The 20,623-nt window shown below is 26.9% G+C and overlaps 1 protein-coding gene and 1 long non-coding RNA gene across 2 annotated transcripts; one reads left to right on the forward strand and one right to left on the reverse strand.

Moving 5' to 3' along the window:
- LOC105364031 (uncharacterized) lies at window positions 1-4,310 on the reverse strand. The gene is made up of 3 exons (XM_011501872.1): window positions 3,448-4,310; window positions 1,058-2,850; window positions 1-976 (listed from the first exon to the last, which is right to left on the reverse strand). The coding sequence occupies exons 1-3, from the start codon at window positions 3,709-3,711 to the stop codon at window positions 22-24; spliced, it is 3,012 nt and encodes a 1,003-aa protein (XP_011500174.1). The 5' UTR covers window positions 3,712-4,310; the 3' UTR covers window positions 1-21.
- A 393-nt stretch (window positions 4,311-4,703) lies between these two features.
- Window positions 4,704-6,132, forward strand: LOC105364032 (uncharacterized). The gene is made up of 2 exons (XR_912939.1): window positions 4,704-4,909; window positions 5,813-6,132. It is a non-coding gene; the product is annotated as an uncharacterized LOC105364032 (long non-coding RNA).
- Window positions 6,133-20,623: the final 14,491 nt, after the last annotated feature.

Below are 20,623 nucleotides of genomic sequence, written 5' to 3' on the forward strand. Positions count from 1 at the left end.
TAGCATATCCTAATAAATATTTTAATTTATCGTTGTATTTTGTACGAGCGTGGATATGCCATTTGTCGTCTTAGAATTGCAAGTACCTTCATGACAATGCTCTTCATACCTCTTATCAGAAAGAAAAGACATATTACAAATATCACATTTTAAAATGGGATAATCATTAGGATGATCGAGTGCTACATGATCTTCCAAGTTTTTCTGCTCATCGGTTCGATAACATTTGTTACATTTTCTACAAATTTCTGTGTGCAAGTGAAAACTCATATGCTTTCGCAAGTACCTTAACTTCATATTTTTTGAGCAAACTATACATTTTACTATTTCATTTACAAGAGGATCGTGCGTACCCTGAATGTGTTTCTTAAGCAAGGTTTTTTGTGTAAACGCTTTTTTGCACAAATGACAAGGATACCCTAAGCCATCGTGATAAGCTTCATGTTTTAATAAATAATCAATATGCATAAGTTTTCCACAAACCCGACATAAAGAAAAACCGTGTTCTTTGCTAAAATGTGATCTTCGCTGATGCGAGTTATCAAACTTTAATTCACACTTAAAACATTGATAGTAATTGGCTGCCTCAACATTATGAGTCTTCATATGTTTATCAAATTGTTCGCCAAGATCAAGTAACATTTTGCATTTCATACATTGTGTTTGGATGATTGGCTCAATGAATGATTTTCCTTCTGTTACTAGACAATTGTGCTCGATAAACTTTTCAACTCTATCAAAATTCGTCATACAGTAACTGCATTTTAGTAAGAGTGGATGATACCTTCTTACATGAATATTAAAGTACTTTAAATTTTTGAATTTTTTACCACATGGACAATGACTTTTCACATTGTGTTTCATTTTTAATGCGTGTTCTATTAATTCAGATTTATCCTTAAATTGCAATAAGCACGATTGACATTTGTATGAGCTCAGTTTTTCCTCTTCGTGTTTTACTTTGGCTAGTACTTGTCTGAAAATAAAAATTCTTTGTTTAAAATAAACAAGGATTATTAAAAAATGTAAATTATAATTAATGAAAATTATACAGTACTTGCAAAGATAAGTTAACGAGGGCACGACGTTGTTTCTTTTAGCTGACCTTATAATATCCGTTTCATTTTCCTGTGCAATTTTACCTTCCGTTGAATCAGATATCATAGTTTCTGAAGTATTGTGTAGTGAGCTAACAATAGCAGTTAAATCATTGTCTTCGTTTAAATTGCTACGATCCGAATTATCATCTTCTATATCAACCTCTTCATCATCCTCTGCTACTTGAATTCGCAAAATACTGTGACTTTTACTATATTTTGCTAATTCAGTAGAATCCATTTTTTGACTATTATAATCAATAGAAACCATGCCGGAATCATTTGATGAAGCATCACTGTCCTTAGAGCTTCTAGAATCTTTATAAGCTTCCTCGATTTGAGTATTTCTTGGCACAACTTCATACGAGTCATTTTTGTTCTTTTTAATTTTTATACTAATCCCAATGCCAGAATCTGTATCGTTAGCATTTTGGGAATGCGATTTGTCATTTTTTATATCAGGTCCTTTACATTTAACTTTATGTAAATATAATGTATGATAATTTCTAAATGACCTACCACATTCACAACTTGTTTGCTCAGAATTACCTGTATTATTTACATCTATATCCATACCATCTGGAAAATTCAAGTGGTCATTTTGTATTTGAGATTTGTCATTGTCTTTCTCTATGGTAATATAATTTGATAATGTATTTTGCGATTTAATAGATTCTTTTGCCATGTGAAAGGGTGAATTGAGGAAACGGCACTTGGATGGATCAAAATTTTCAGGAGTCTCGCCTCTTTTCCTGTGTAGTCTTTTATGAAAGCCAAAACTTTTTATACTTTTATAATAACCTAAACAAACGTTACATTTAAAGGGACCTTTAACGTTCGTAGTTCTTGTAGTTACATCAACAAGTTTACATCTTTTCTTCTGGATGGTCCAACGAGGTGTATTTCGTTTTCTTTTTTTGACAGCAACGGCTAAGGTTTCATTTATATCTATCTCACTAGGATCAAAGAAACTTTCAGTTTTTTTCTCTTCGTTAGGTATATCAGAAGATACCGGATTATCTATAATTTTTTCACACTGAGCAATTATTGAACGTATACAACCAACTTTATGGTAACCTTTCATATGATAAACTATATCTGTACATATTCTTTTACAAAGAATGCATTTTATTTTTTCTTTACCATTTAATTTTAAAAAATCTCCGAGTTTTAAATCACTATTTGAACAGTTTTCCGTTTTTTCAATATCTGGTATTTGTGCCGACTGGGTTATTTGTACTGGATGCATCGACGGTGAAGCAATTGGTACAATATTTTCAGATTCCATTTCTTTAATACATGTAGTTTTATTAGCATCGGAATTCACTGGTATACTCCTTGCATCTATTTTTGGTTTACTGTAAACTCTTTTTGGATGAACATAAACTCCATGGTCTTCGATCGCATGATGCCGTAAATGTACACTATCGATAAATTCTTTTCCACATGTTATACAGTAATACAATTTCTTTTTGCTTTTCACTGAAAATCTAAAATCAGGAAGAGCTTTATTGCTATTTCCTAGTGTAGGTTTATACATTATGGATGGACCAGACGACTTTGGCTGGCTTGATGATAAATTCTTTGGCAAATTAAATTGATGATAACTATTTTCATTACTTGAAATATTTTTAATCAGCTGTAAAGTTTCCCATATTTTGTCACAACTTTCCAGTTCAACCGTTACATCTTTCAACTGGTATTTACATTTGTAATATAATATTAGTTCTTCAATTTTTCTTTCACTGGGATCCTGAAAATAAATTTATAAGAAATTACAAGATGCATATTAATGCCATACAAATCCACTTTTAATATAAGTTGAAAAATGTTTGCAAACAAAATTTTCCATTTTAGCATCGACATTTATCAAATTCTACATTTTATTTTCATCATAAACATAAAAAAATATATTAATGTTCAAAACAAATTATTTTTATTATCAGAAATATTAACGTAATAAATTGATAGCCAATTAAAAAATTTTACTGCAACAGTACAGTGTACTGATCTTTACTATCGCTACAATAAATTTAATGCAAAACACAAAATCGAACAGTTTGAAACCATAACAAAAGGTTTGGTGTTGATTTGAAAACAGCAAAGAAAAGGTATAAAAAACAAAAGAAATAATAATAGAAATAAAAACAACTACAGTAACAATAATAAGAATAAGAAGAAGAAAGGATCAAATATTTCAAGCATCCGTCTTATTCGTGGTAATCCTTTTTTCTTTTTTTTTTTGTAAAACAATGTGTCATTTGTTTTGAATGATTAATTATGATAATGATGAATAACAATAATCGGAGCTACGTCTACGGCGTTTAAATAATAGTGCCAAAAAACGCACGTCGTATGTCGGTGGCGAGACGGCTCTCTGCATAACGACATCGCTGACCTGGGGGAAGACCTGAGGCAACTGCTCGTCAACCCCACTGAAGTCGTGGGACTCGTGCTCGTCCATACCGTCGGTGGCAATCATCTCCGGACCTATCTCCTGCGGCTCCTGCTTAATCACGAACTCACCGGTCTGAGCGACGGAGAAGGTCGTAGCAATCGCCAGCTGGAGGCCGCCTCCCGGCTCCTCCGCGGCGCTCCTGTCCTCCTCCATCATCGGCGTGCGCCCGAGCAACTGCGTCGCTCGCGAACCTCCCGCTCACGCAAAAATTAGCACCGTCCTCGAGACACGGACGGATGAAATCGAGAGTTCGGATCGCGAGTCTAGGGCACGATTAGCACGCAACTGACGTACCAAAAACACCAGGAAAAGACTCAGCGCGTACGCGCGCGACCGTCCGACTCTCGTGGCGAGGCGCGAACTAACAATGGCCCCGAGGCGTCCCAAACAGACATGTCACACGAGTTATAGGTACGGCCGTGCAAGCCTATGATGCCATAGCCGCAGCTGGCGATTTCCGAAGCGACACTGCCGCGGATGAGAGTCTTTCCTCTTTCTTTCTCCTTCCTTCTCACGACACACAATGAGTGTGCGCACGTGTGATTCTCCTCCGGCGAGTTCGTTCCCGATGACTACGCACTAACAAATCAACCTCTCCCGATTCCCGTCAACGGGCTACTGGCGCTCGTTCCACTTCCTCCTCTATCGCTATTGCTTTTCCTCCTCCCGTCACCTCTCCGCGCGTCCCTTCCATCTGATCTTCGGATTAAATGACTTTCTACTCGCGCCTTGGCGCTGACGTCCGTGTGCTGGGACACCTTTTACAAACCCAACTTGCACCAGTAGTCGACGAAAAGGCTAGCTCATCTGGTTCCCAGCTAAGCCGATATTTTCCTCCTCGCGTAAGGGCCATGTACGAGCCCGGATAAGCGAGAAGAATATTCAATGATTATAAGAGAGAGAACCCTCTTATGGATGTTTAACAATTATCCTAAGCCAATAGCTTACTGGTTATGTGGCCCTGGAGGGATATTTCGATGATACGTTTTAAGATCCGAAGCTTGAGCAATTGAAATATCCTTCGGGTTAGTCCAGAATGTTTACCATCTCATATGCCAGAAGAAAATTCTGCTGATTCAACGATGGCTTCGAGAATAACCGAGATGCCACGGCGGTGTGAATCGTTTATTTAAGCTAATCGTGTGAATTAATGATAATTTGATTTGAATATAGCAAATAAGTAATGGCTAATAGACCGAACGTTCTTTGTTCAACGAAGATGTGGATCGGGGTGGTTTAGCTACGTCCCTGAATGCTAGTTGAGATTAGTTAAGATTTCGGAAGGGAGTAATGGACGAGTTCATGTTTATGGATACCACAAGACTCCTACAAATGAAATAGACCACCAAAAAAAGTGAAGTATATTCTAAAATACGTATTTATGTAAAATTGTATTTGCGAATGATATGGTTTTACATTTCCACAACGCGATAACTTGTATAAAGTCGAGAAAAAATTAAAGAAATGTAAATAGCATTGCATAAGATTTGTAAGAGAGCAACTCTGCTTCCCCAACTTAATATTATTGATCTGGAAAAATACCCGTAACTGGATTTTCGCATAAAAACAAGTAGACTGTAAAGTTAACAAGGTCAAGGCAATGGAAATACACGACAATCAAAACAGCATATTGAAATAGGAATTTTTTGTGAATTTCAAATCTATTAAAATACTCGATGTACGGGAATCTTATTCATGGTTATGATCGTTGTCGGTTGATCAACACTATTTTAATGTATGCACATATTACATACTTGCATTGCGTGCACGCACACACGCACGCGCGCGCGCACACACACACACACACACACACGATCTTACGTAAACGTATATATATATATATGTGTGTGTGTCTGTGTGTGTGTGTGTGTAGGCACACACATATATAAATATATATATATATATATATATATATATATATATATATATATGTATGTACGCATATGTATGTATGCGCGTCGTATGTGTAGGTATATATTACGCTCCGCAAAGCGACGCAGTATTAGGAAAGATCGAGTCAGAAGTCGGACGAGTCCATTTTCGTGCTTGAAGGCAGCCCAAAAGCAGCCACGCGGCGAAGCCATGCGAGTAGAATTAGATAACAGTAGCTCGATTTTAAAATAATAACAATCCAGGATTAATAGGAGAGCCGTTTGCTTAAATTATTCTTGCACCTTAAATGTTTTGCCTATAAAAAGTATCGCATTCTCAGCTTAGATGCATAATTCCCCAATGATTTACATCCTCTTAACTCTAGATGAGGCATTGATCGGCAAGGAAAATGTATATAACTGAGGAATATTAGCTAAAAAGACACTGAGAAGAAGAAGAGCTGTTCAACAATCCAGCAAGTAAACGATCGATTCTTCGGGCACGGCGAGCTGCTTTCCTCACGAAGGTTGCTATTTATAGAACTAGAACGGGTGGAACATTGTAATTCTGTGTAGAATGAAAGAAATAATTTGCTTTGCGAAGAATTAGCATGGCATATGCCAACTTACTTCTTCAATAAAATACTACGCATCTTACATTACATGTACTGCATATGTAACTTGTAATAACACGAATTTCACAGAATTATGTTCTTTAATTTCACAAACCATGATCTATTAAATATCCCTTCTTATTCTATTAATATTTAAAATTTGTCAGTCTTGAATATTTATTATATCTTCCAAATGTTTCAAATTATTGTGGACCATCGTCTTCCATTATTATTTCAATCGAGCAATATGAATAATACATAATATTTTTTACATGACGTTTAAACGAACATAATACAGGGAAGTAGTTATTGTTATAAGAGGTGATCCAAAAGCGAGTTGATTTTGTTCCTTTATTGTAGAATTACAGGAGTGATTATAAGAAATTTTATTTAGAAGTTTATATATTTCATTACATTATATACTTAATAAATATTTAATATCATGTAATTTACCAAATATAAATTTTCTAGATTATCTAATATATTGTACATTCTAAAAATTTGTTAAACATAAATTTTGTCTTGTAGCCTTCACATATTGTTTTTAAAATTCGTAATTAAGTCACTTTTATAACTTTCCGTGATTTCAAATAAAAAAGACATTATCTTCTTTTTAAATTCAGATAACGAATTTGTAGCGAAAAGGAAAATATTAGCTTACTACAGTTATAATTTTACTAGTTAAAAATTTTCTTGTAATAAAATATCGGCATGAGAATAAAATAATCTAAAAATATTGCACATACATACGTAGAGACCAACATTATGTCTATCCCAAGTTTTACTCAAGGCTGTTAAATCGTGAACGAGATAAAGAGACTTGCTTTCATAAAGTAATGGTGAATAGTCGTATGATTACTTTTTTATAACATTTGCTGTTTGTTTTCGATACGTTGATATCGATAAGTGACATTGTTCATTACAGCTTAAAAAACTAATTTTCATATTTCATTTCTTTCTGTACGTTATTCGCTTTTCTTGCGTTGCTAACCTACATATGGGAGCGTATAGTCTTGTACATTTTACTGTTGTTCTTAAACACAATTGCGATTGTGCCAAATACAATTCGTATATTTAATTGTACACCTTGAATATGCAAAACTAATATCTATATTAGTGTATTCTTAAATTAACGATTCTAAATGATAAAATTCGATAAAATAATGTGCATCAAGTTACAAGCATCGTACCAATATAATGTTTATATTATAGTTAGTTGCAAATATATTTTTTCTATATATTTTTTCAAGAAGTGCCTGTCATTAAACAACCTGTAAACGACTGATTTACAAACAAATTTTCGAGCTTATGGAGATTTAAATATACATAATTATAAAAATATGTTTATAAAATTTACGGGAGATATTTTAATTATTATAGTTAAGGTCCGTACTCGTTAAGTTTATATATCTATCTACTACCGAAAAAAAATGATTAAAAATATTCGAAAAAAAATACGCTCGTGTGCGTATGCGCGCGCGCACGCGCGTGTGTGTGTGTGTACGTATGCATGCGTACATGCGATGTATCCAAATTAAAAACGTTAATATTCAGGTAGGTAGGAGGTATTAGTAAGAGTTTTATTTAGTTAAAGAAACAATGATATACTATTAAAAATTAATATGGTTTTATTTTATAAAATTTTAACTTTAGAAATCTGATAAAATAATATTTTCTTCTATTCTAGATACATATTTTCAAGTATACATATAATGACCGAAAAGTGAAGGTACTTCTTTCTATTCATTACAAATTTGTTTTAATTCGAAGTATCTATTTTCAAGTATATTATCATATTTTCAAAGAAATGTGAATAAGAAGTAAAATAAATAAGATTGCATGAATCAAATATTTATCAAATAACGTGGCAGAAAAGCGTATTCTCATATATACGGTGACGAAATTTTTCGGTTTCGAATTCTATCAAAGTGAGCTTAATTATTTCAATGATTGACAAATAACTACTTAACTTTTATAAATAAATTATAACGAGGTAATCGCAAATGTGCTTACTATCTTAATTACATACGTGAATAGCGAGAAATGAAATGATTAAATTTCTTAAGGCACAATAAAGTAAGAGCTGGGGCGTACGCTAGCTTCTTCTGATATGGTTGATCAATACTGGTTAGAGGACGTACGTACATGAAATTCGTTGTGAATATTCACTATGAAATTGTATAAAATATTAAAGCTACTGTCACTTTACTATGAAAGATTTTCTTCTCACTTTCACATTTTTAAGTCATTTACATGTCTAAGAAATTCTAATAACTGTTCTCATACTTGTTTTCATCATAATTAAACATGCTACAATACTTAAATCATTTTTTTTTTCAAATCTCTATAAAATAAATAAGCAAAATGATATTTACAATATGTACAGTATAATCTAAATATTCAAACGAAATTTTGTCCAAGGTTATGGCTTCTTATTCATTTCCTTGTGGAATGACATTGAGTCCACCATTTAGAAATACCTATACAGACGTCAAGTTTCAAGGCTTCTAAAGTTTAAAACGTTGATTTATCAATCATATCAGTTCTTGGAAGAAGATTTTAAAATATAAAAATAAGTGATATCTTATTAATTAATGCAATGCTTTTATTTCGTACATATAACTTTTCCTAAAATATTTCACAACAAAATGATTAATTTAATTTGATGTCTTTCTATTTTGAATCTTAATATTAAATGATTACTTTGTTATCCTATTATTTTAAAAATGAAATAATTACTTTGATATCATTTTCAATTTTATAACGATTATGGATAAAAAAAATTGTGAGAATTTTCTGTTAACATATTGAATTAAAAATTAGATAATATATATTTTTTAAACATAGTGGCAAATGATAATTTACATTTAATTTTATGATTTTTGCCATTAATTTTTATCCAAATGGATTTACAAAAGTATATAAAACCTCTTTTATATTACGAATGAGACTAACATTTTTATACTTGTATATGCTTTTGGTAATATCTCGTCCTCTAAAATTTCTACAATGTTTAATAAAATAACTGAATCAATTAGATTTTGCTTAAATTAATAAATATTTATCAACACCTAATTGTAAGTAAGGCCAAAGTAATACATTGTAACATTGAAGTTTGAAACTTATAAGACGAATATTTAATCTATAGAGATACTGGAGACAAAAAATTGTAAAAAAAACTTGTTTCAAAAAACAAATGTAAAAATATGAAACCAACAAATAAAATTAAATTATATTCAATGTATTTACAAAAAAATATTATTGTAAATCGAAATAATTTTTCATATATGTGGATGATATACGAAGGCCTATTATATTATATTCCATTTTATGCAAAGCTTTATATAAATAAACTAACAATAAAATACATTTTATGTTAAATAGTTATAAAAGGTTTAAATACTCCGAGGAAAAAAAAAGGTTAATTAATGCATAATATTATTTAAAATATTTACTATATGACTTAGTTCTTATAGTTCGTAAAAGTTATATAAAATTCTATTAAAATTCTAAGCATTTCATTCAATAAAAAATCATTTTAAAAAAATCTTAAAAAAATTATTTTTATATTTATTTAATAAATATGAAAGTATTATAATTTACATTACTCGTAAAATATCAAGAAATTTCATGTGCTGTTAAAATTACAATAACTGTGTAAGGTTATACCTCCTTATAAGATTTATGAATTCCAAAGTTTCTATTATCAAATTACCTTCATTTGGAAGTAATTTAAGTACAGGCCGAATGCTCGTAGTGTATCATTTAATACAAAGAATAAAAATAGCGATAATATTTTCGATTTTCCGAATTATTGACGTCCCATAGTATAAATATGAAAACTGTCTATTTATTTATTAAATGCACTTATTAATATATCTGTAAATACAACAATTATTCGACTTTTCAGATCTAAAATATTGTATACAATTAATGAAAATTAATTATTAATATATATAAAATATACTTTTTTATTTGTATAATGTTTACAAGAAGATAATAATGTATAATAACGTTAATTTAAATTTAAATTATGTTCATATGTATAAGTAATAGTGCTTTTAATGACTTAACACGGGACAATGATAGAATAAGTGGAATAAATATTTTCTGTTGTTAGAATAATATTAAAATCTTATATTATATATAAATATTCATATTTGGAATTCAAATTAGAAATTAGATTGCTTTAAAACAAGAAAGAAAAATATATATAATCACAGTTTTAAGGTATGATCTTATTCGTTTTAGGTAGACAACTTTCTGTATAACATCTTATGATATTCCATAGCTATCTAAAGAGTAGAATCGTTTTTCAATTTAATTTTAAAATAGTATAACTAGTTAACGATATTGTCTAATATTAAATATTCTATTGAAATATTATATTCAACCGAGAAAACACTTCTATTCTTCGTTACATCGCACAATATTTTGAATTCTAATATGTCAAATTTAACGAACGTAGTTACTACGTTCAATGATAAATAATCGTTGATCTAAAATTTTAATTAAATTTAATAAGTGAACTTATATTTAGTTACTGGTGAACTCGTATTCGAAACCAATGAATGCCTTTTGTATTTTATATTTGATGTAATGAAATATTAATTCAAAAACTCATATCACAGCATAGTAAATTACAAATACTACTATTTGGATCAATTGCTTAAAGTGTTTTAATTGAAATAAACTTAAAATTAATAATAGGAAAACTAATGTTTAATAAAGCATATTTTTGGTATACATTTTTAACGAATTACATTTGTATTTGGAATTATGCTTAAGTTAATGGCGTGATACAGTTACTTATTAAATTCGCAAAGAATTACAATGTATTCATACAAATTGATTTAATATTTGGTTATCGCTATATATAATGTTGATTTATTACATCAAAAAATCTATTTCTGTTTTTACAATATATTGAATAAATTAAGTTACATAAAAATAATTATAATTGTTTCAATTAAAAAAAAATAAGATTACAACGTAAATTTAGAATATAACAATGTAATTTTATACAAATTATCTCTTGTTCATTTATTTAAATATCAGAACATATTATTTACAACAAAGTATTTATTGTAAGTTATAAGCTTATGAGCATAAATATATCAGTCCACATATTAATAAAACTACTCATCATTTTACGATTAAATTAATTGATAAGTTAAATATGTTTTTATTTAATTTTTTTTCTTTTTGTTGGGGATCATGATAACAATATACTCAAATGTTACTTATTATATCAAAAATTATAATCTAATGTTATAAAGAATAATGGAAACATTTTAAATCGATTGGTTTGAGAATATATCGAAACTGTAAGAGTCTGAATTCTATGAAAAAAATTCTACCATTAATCTTACAAGTGTTATCAAAGTAAAATAAATAATAAATATTAAAAAAGTTTAATCAAGATAATATTGTTATTTGTATCTTATAATTAAAATTGACAACAAGTATTCATAGCGAAATACCAAATGGTAATCTTTTTTTATTTATCGTTTGGAATTTCTGAATATTTTGTATTAAGTACGATTAATGCTCATTTTATTATTACAGTAATTACATTTTTCAAACAGAATACAATTTCATTGATGAATCTTCTTAGGGAAACACAAAATCATGTAATAATTAACATAATGTCAGTTGTTCTAAATCCGTACTATATAGATTAACATTTATAAAATATGAATCTATTAACTGTATTAACTATATGTATATTACATGTAACACGTTATTATAGTGTTAAATTAATACTGAATATTGAAAAAGTATATTAATATTATTCTATTATTAAGCTAAAGTGATGTGGGAATAAAATAATAATGTACGGCCTGAAAATTGATAGAAACCGGTAAATAAAAATTAGAGAAATGTTTTGTAATATAGCGGAATAAAAGAATGATTTGATTCCATAAATTGTAATTATTTTTGTTAAATGATATCATGGTTGTAATTATCATTGTTCGTATGATTTCCAATTTATATATTCACCTATTTGAAAGGAACTTCTAAATGGATCAAATATTCATGAATTTCAAATTCTTTTAAACGTTCTTTAAATTGAACAATATCAAAAGTCAATATCAATATCAAAACCACGTTGTTGAATATAATTGTAACGTTTTGATGTAATGCGTTGGAACGATTCAATATAATTTTCTGAATATTTTAAAGGATCAAATAATGTTCTTGGCCATTAATACCTAGTACCTAAACCTGCACTTAAAAGTCTTTGTCAGGAATATATAGTTTAACTACATTTAAATATAGCTAACTGATATTTGAGAGCCCAGTTCTGAAAGTTTATTTTGTATTTATTTGGACATATTAAGAACTAGAATAACTGTTATAAAGTCACGAATTCAATGGGCGAAAATGAAAGACGCAATTGAAAACATGAAAATACTGAGTAATGGTCAAATTAAATTTCATCGTTCAATGGTGATTCTTAATCAGGAGCCTGAAATAACAATGCGTACATTGCTATCAACTAGTGAAGAGAAGGAAAGCATTAAAACTGATGCCCGTGTCATAGATGGCCAGTCTACGAAAGAATCAAAGCCACTTGTACAAGCTGGCGAGTGTAATCTGACAAAAGAGAAAGAGTAGGGGCGGTCCAAGAATTTCACAAGCGCAAACAAAACAACAGAATACTCTATATACCGGGCGTCAACAAGTTTTTAATAAATATAAATTGTTTATTGGTTGTTATGTCGTTAAATATATTTTATTCTCTTAAATTCACTTTAGTGTATATTTTTATCGTATGTGGTTTTAAAAGATATGTGTCGATAAAGATACTAAATCATCTAACACTATGTCTTTCAGAGTCCTGTAATGGATTTAGCGATATTCCTTCCAAGGATTTTGGTTCTCCAACGATCGGAGAAACTTCGATTCGCAAATAAAACAACGTTCTAGATAACAATGGTGCGAGCGCAATTTTGAAGGGAATAGAGAATTAGTAGTTTACTTTGAAACTTGAATTCCTATTTATACAAATAAATAACTTACAGTGTTAAAGAATAAACAAACCGTTACATTATATAGTCCATTTTTAATTTTTGCCACTATACTATAGTCATCTACATTTCCTGAACATATTTCGTATTTATATAAAATCCATATACAAAAACTGAAAACTTTAACGATATTGGTTCCAAAGATTTCTAAAACTCGTTACTGCAATAGTAAAATTGATTTGAGTATTTACACGATAATATCGTGACAATAATTATTTGAAGGCAAAAATATATTTGATGACATTCCACATGCAAGCTTTATTTTATATCTGCATATGAGTGTATGTGCATAAATAGATAAGGGAATTCAATATACATAATATTTTATTTAAGTACATAAATTTGCACAACTTATATTTAAAATGGTTATTAAACATATTGAAGCCGCTAGCATTTAGAATTTTGCTATACCTCCATTTATCATTCAAACTAAAATAATGAATATTATTTGTATAGGTAACTTATAAGGATGAGTAGAATTTGTTGATAGAAGAAAAAATTGAGTATCTCCTATCTCTATTTGGCAATTATACAATCAATTTGTGTTATAGAGCATCGATTGGACGTCAAATAAACTGATTACGTATATTCAAACAAGAGATTGGATGGAAGAGATGGATTAATGCTCGTTATGCTTTTGTTTTTTTTTTGTTTTGTTTTTGTATATACTATAAAAATTATTTTATATATTATAAATCGAATCAATCAATTACATAATGTAATAGACAAAACATTATTATAAGGCAATTCAAAGAAGTTTCATTACTGATAGTTCATCAATTCTAGTTGCGAGTCGGAAAATGAATGCTTGATTTATGTACAATTATTTACAAATACCGTGTTTAATATCAAGTCTATCATATTAAATATAAATATATAATAATTGAATTATTTTAATTTATCTGTAAATGATAACTGTGTCTCGGAGTATTTTTTTTAAATAATTTTGAAAAAAATAACAGCGCTATAACCAAGTATAACCATTAATGTAATGTTATTTTCTCTTGGTAAGATATTTTTTTTTTTTTAAATATAATTTTTATAATTATTTTTTAGACTTTATAAAAAGTTTCTTTATAAGTGTCATTAAGCTTAAGGAACGTATATTAAAAATTGAGAATGAAGAACCGTTGAGAATATTTAAGAATTAAAATATATACATTTTCTGTTAGATTAGAACAAATCAATGTAGGACTATTAAAATACTTTCAAGTACAGTCATATTAAAGAATTGTCGTTTATTCATAATAAATAATAAATATATAAAGGTAATTATAAAATTAATGTAAGTAAATAATTAAGTCATCCGTTTGTAATTTTCATTTGTAGTAATTACAATTTTCACCTTACTGTATGTAAATATATGATATTTGATTTAACTTACAGACTTAAAAAAATATTTTTAATTTAAATTTGTTAATGATTGAGGATTGTATGAAAAAATCAAAATCCGTAGTAGTGCCTGCTTTAGTAATGTTTATAAAGTTTATATTGCGTTTACAAAAATGAGATCTTTGCTGACAATATTATAAATACTAAGTCTTACGTACAACATAATATTTTTTCAAGTTAATTAATGACATATCAATGGATTTCCCGCATTTGACATATCGACAATTGTATAATACTTTTATTTTACATAATGTAGAAATTAACCAATATATATTAGTATTTCGAAAAGAATGAACTTCATTTAAACGGACAAGTCTCGAATACAAACTCCAAATATTTTTACAAACTATTGATTATAGTATTAAATTCACCTGCTAAATGGTGCTGAAGCTTCACATCAGACGTAAGTCCGATCGAGAATTTATAAATACTACAAAAGTACTTAAGTTTTCAAAATATTTATGTTTTTTTAAATTTTATTTATGGAATATACATACATTGAAGTATAGGTATTAAAATTAAAAATTTCATAATATTTCAGCGTTAAACAGTAGGTTTTGAAACTAACACCACTTTTTCAATCTATATCGATCTTTCATTGACTTATAAAATTCTCATTGCTTTAACAGTGTTTTCATAATAATAACCGACGATATATTGTATAAACATTTCCAAGAAAATTATCGGTTATCGAAGTTAGGATTTATTAGTTATCATTTAAAAAGAGTATTTTTATCTTTAAATAATTATTTTGTAATGAGCCAGAATTTTAAATATAATTTTCGTGTAAAGAATATTTTACTTACATTATTGAAATAAAAGCTTGTTCTGTTTGATATAAATAGAAAATGTATTCTTATATTACGTGTCTGTATTAAGTATTGCGTACGATTGTTTTAATACTGAAAAATGATTTTATTAAAATAATATTGAATATTAACAATTTTCGTACCAGTACTAGTGATATAACTACCGAATATAATTTTTAGTTATGTTATTAGAACAATTTTTTTCGGAAAATATTTTACGTCGATTACATTTAAAGCAGTTGATAATTAATTTCAGGTTACATTTTCTGTTTTATCTAACCTATATGTAGAAGTTATTTAAAAAGTTATAAACATAAAAAGGAATATAAAATACACGACATATAAAGTGTTAAAACACATATAAACTTTAATTATTTATAACTATATATTTTTCATATAAACAAAGTGACTTGAATAACTTACAAAGTTTTTAATATCTTAATATATATTTTAGTATTCAAAATGGCATTAATTTCTAATGAATTAGTATAGTATTTTATTTTTAATTGAGCTTCAAATATCTATTATATATAATGATATATCAAACTCCTATTAAGTTAATGACATTAGTTGTGTACGATTAATGGCACGCATATAATTTTTAAAACAAACAATACTCGGTAATGAACTATGTGCAGCAATGATTTAAAATCCGACTTATTTCAGTATATTCAGCGGTCAGCCTTTAAATGGTTCAATAATATAAAGTCGTATATGTAGAAGTTAAATATTTTTCATGAAAAAGGCTAGATTTTTAAAAAGTTCTATACTGTTATATTATATTATTATTCATTTTGGGAACTTGAAATTAGAAAATGATAATAAATAAATATTTGGAATTATATTACATTACATTTACTTTTTACAAAATACGCTTATATTGTTTATACAAAATATTTAAATTTCTATCAGACATAATTTATAATTAAAATAAGGTTTTATAACATATTGACTAAAATAGTTAGTATTTTTATGCTACCTGAGCGCCACCTTGCAGACTAACGAGGAAACTCTCGAACAACAGGAATGCACACACGTTACTCGCTATATAAATACTTTTTATTACTGAGATGGAAGTACACAAAAGCATAAATTCAAACATTTCATATTACTCCAAAGAAATTCTGGAAAATTAATCACGAGATTTTATATTAAGATTTGTGAGAACACGCACTGAAACACTAATTTTTCTAGCAAAGTGAATTAATGAATCTTTATTTTAATTGTAATTTTTCTACTTCGTAATATAATTGAATAATGACTTTGATAATAAATTGAATATATTATTTTATATACATTTCATACTTTATAATATTCTGCGATTAGTTTGTTCAACAGAATAACAGGAGTTTGACATTATTAATTATAAATGTTGTAAATAGCACTATCGTTAATGCTAACTAATTTTTGCGTTATGTAACAAATGTTTGTATGTCGTTATAGCAATAGGTATATGATAAAGATAGCTTATTGCATTAATAGCGATGAAAAAAAAAGTAATACTGAGTAGATATATGAATTTTGAGTTAGAAATACTTTAAATTAAATTACATATATTTGAGTTCCATATTTTGAAGTACAATGATTATAATCTTTCACTTAAATTTTAAAAGAAAAAAAAAAAGAACTTCTAATACTAGTGCATTATGTCAAATAATCAAAATTTCTGATCTTGGCTCTTAATAAAATGGATCAGAATATTAATATTTAGATAATATACAATTTTTTAATTATTATATTATATCAGTCTAAATTAAATCATAATATTGTTTTTCATTAAACTTTATAAGATCATCATTTTTATTAACTTTTTCTCACTGTCTTATTGTGTAAAATATCAAGCAATTGTATATTTCAGAAATTAAAACAAATTAAAAGTATATCAACACATTTACATATTTCATTTACATCAATATTTTCGCCCAAAGTATAGTCATTAAGGATTGTAACATTATTGTAATTATTAAAATTGTAGAATGTTTACACGTTTTAAAAATAATATCCAGCCATCGAAGATTCAAAGAACAAGATAAGAAAGTAAGGTTGAGTTTGTAGTGAAGCAGCATTTTTAATAATTTTATTTATATTTCGTCAATTTCTCAACATTTAACCAAATATGTAATAATTTTATTGCAAGTTATATTTTTAATGGAAATATTCCTACCAAGTTCTTTTAGAATTACAAATCTTGGACGTCTCGGTAACGTCTCGTGCGAATATTGTGGATATCTCTGCTTTTGGTATCTAGCATCTAAGAAAATATTGCTAAGATTACGTGGATTAGATATCAATATTTAATATATAATATGGTGAATGAATAAATTTAATTATTATTTTAAGTTAAATAGCACAGTTCTTGAACTATTCTATGATATTCCTCTGGAAAGAAATACCAAACGTTTCAAATTGCCTTCTACGCTGCATAAACTTGTAGATAATTTTTCAAGTTATAAAAAAGACTTGAAATAAACGTGTCTAGAAGGCAGTGCAGAACAATCTAGGCCACTTTGCTTAATTTGAGAAACGGTTTTGATGAAATTCATTACGTAAATAAATTTATGATCGTATTATCCAAAATCAATAGTTGATTTCCGTGCGAAGGAAAAATATATTAGTTATTTCAATTTGAGCACAGGTATTGTTAGATATAAAAGTCTTTGTCTGCACAATCAAAACAATTTTTATTTACTACTAATTAATATTACTTTTTAAAAATTTTAATTTATTTTCGGATTCCAGATAGCTGTTACAAAATTGTTAAAATTTCTGTACATGTTTTTTTCGTATGCATATTATGTATATTTTACATTGAATAATAATGTTTTTAATTTTAGGGAGCTATGATTTATTTTGGTAAAATTTCACTTTATTCTAAAGAATAAAAATATCGTACTTTTGGGAAAATTCTTATATAATATCTATTTTTTAATATTAACAAGTAATATTGTAATATTCATAAATTACAGACTTTAATAAAATTAATTAAAATTATATTAATCCTATATGAAAAATCATTCAAATGAAAGGGTTAAAAAGGTTATACACAGAATACAAATAGGGTGCGGCAATATTTCTTATCAGTCTTACGAGTGTACGTAAAAATGTGAAGTATACTAACCATCTAAAAACATTAGCTCACGAGCCTAGCTTAGATACTATTAATAGAATAAACAATATTGTTTTAAGATTTACAATTTATACTTTTCATATTTTATTAACACATATACATATGAATGTATATATATATATATATATGTGTGTATATGCATATGTTTGTGTGCGCGCGCGTGTCTGATATCTACACATAAGTAATTGAAAAATTAAATATTTTTATAAACATTTTTTAAATGATTAAAGATAATTTAATTATGTTAATTTTGAATATAAAAGAAAATTTCCGTCTATTTATAATATTTACGACATTTTATAATAATATAATTATAGTATACACATTAAATATCTAAAGCAACTTTAAACATAAACAAATATATGTGAAAGATTAATTTAATCATATAAATAAATCGTATATCATTAGAACAATATGACATTTAAATATCAGTAGCAAAATCTTATTGAAATTTGTAGAGTTCGATTTAATTTAAAATTCATATATATTACCTTGTGTAGATATTTGAATTATAAATATAATATTCTTCATTTTTTACACAAAACTTCAAAAAGTTATCGACATTCTGAATTATTTGGTTGGATTTACATCGATATTACACATTCTATAAATTTATTGAATATATATTTTTAAAACTTACTTTAACTATTCTTATGATTTATTTTATAAATCGCTAACAAACTTATAACACGAAATAAAATTCTTACAATATAATATTTGATAAAATTGTATTAAAAATACATATCATTTTTATCAAATTATATGAATAATATATATATACATATATATATATATATATAATTATAATTACTTTGCTTTGCTTTTTCATGCAAATACGTATAACTTTTACAATTATTTAATAAGTTTTTAAATGTTATTAATTTAATTATGGTAATGCACAGCCAGTTTTAATAAAAATTAGAAATGAAGTACAAAATTGTTAGTAAAGACATTTAAATTATCAAGGCTTTAAATTGATGCTATCACGTTTTGTGACGGTACCATAAAACAATATGTTGATAGCTGTTGATATATGTGAAATCTAGACTTTTAAATCTTAAGAAGTAAACGAATTACTTTTACAATAAAAAATATAAATTTATAAAAAAAAAATGTAAAATATATCTTTAGTTATGTCAAAGCGAGCATAAAGTTAAATTAAATTCATAAATAATTATCAACAATATTTTTCAATATAGTAAATAAAAAAATGACATTAGTTTTAGAAATGTTTCGAGTATTAAAAATCTATTAAGTAATACAATAATTATAAAAAAAATTTGTTAAATATATATATTTACAAAGATAAAAGAAAACTATATTATAATTTTACTTGAAAAATATATCATATAGAGTTAAAATAATGAGATTAATATATAAATAATAAGATGAATACATTTATTTCCTTTGGTCAATGTAAATCTAAAAAATAAGTTATATTTTTATATAAATTATTCTTATATTCTTATAAACATAAAATTCTTTTCGTAGTTGCCACATTTGTTAAATTATATTAAAATTGTTTGGTTACTAGTCTCATTATTGAAATTTGTGACATATGAACAAATGTAATTATTATTCGATTAATTAGATGTGTTAATAAAATATATTGAAAACTTATAATTTTTCGAACATTATTTTTGTTATTAAGTGATATATAAAAATTGGAATTATTAAGTTTTATTATATACTAATATTAGTATTACAAATTATTAATTATTGAATCATTTCAGTATATGATTGAAAAATTAAAATTTTTTTAATGTTATAAAGTTATAATTAAAGATACTTTTCTTGTTTTTATTTAAGTATACATATCTCATTTTACAAGTTTTTAAATATTTTAATATTTTATTACATATTCTGTCAATTTTTAGGTAAAATAATTATTAAATTTCGATTTTATTTTGAAGTGACTATAGTGGTATAACTTATATCTATAGCCCAATAGTAAATTTCAAAATCATCTGCATTAATTAAACAATAATACAAATTACCCAAATTAATTTTTTAATATTTGTTCATTTAAATAATATAATATATTCAAATAGAATATTTTATATGAAATTATTAAAATAACAATACTTCATTAAACATTTAAAATAATAGGATTAAGGAATAGGCATTTGATTTCGTTACTGAATTTGTTATTTGATTTATTCATTTACTCGATTATTGTATAGTTTGTTCCAACTTTATTTAGAAATATATGTAATAAAGA

Source organism: Ceratosolen solmsi, unplaced genomic scaffold (genome assembly GCF_000503995.2).
Source record: "Ceratosolen solmsi marchali unplaced genomic scaffold, CerSol_1.0 scaffold23, whole genome shotgun sequence".
Lineage (NCBI taxonomy): Eukaryota > Metazoa > Arthropoda > Insecta > Hymenoptera > Agaonidae > Ceratosolen > Ceratosolen solmsi.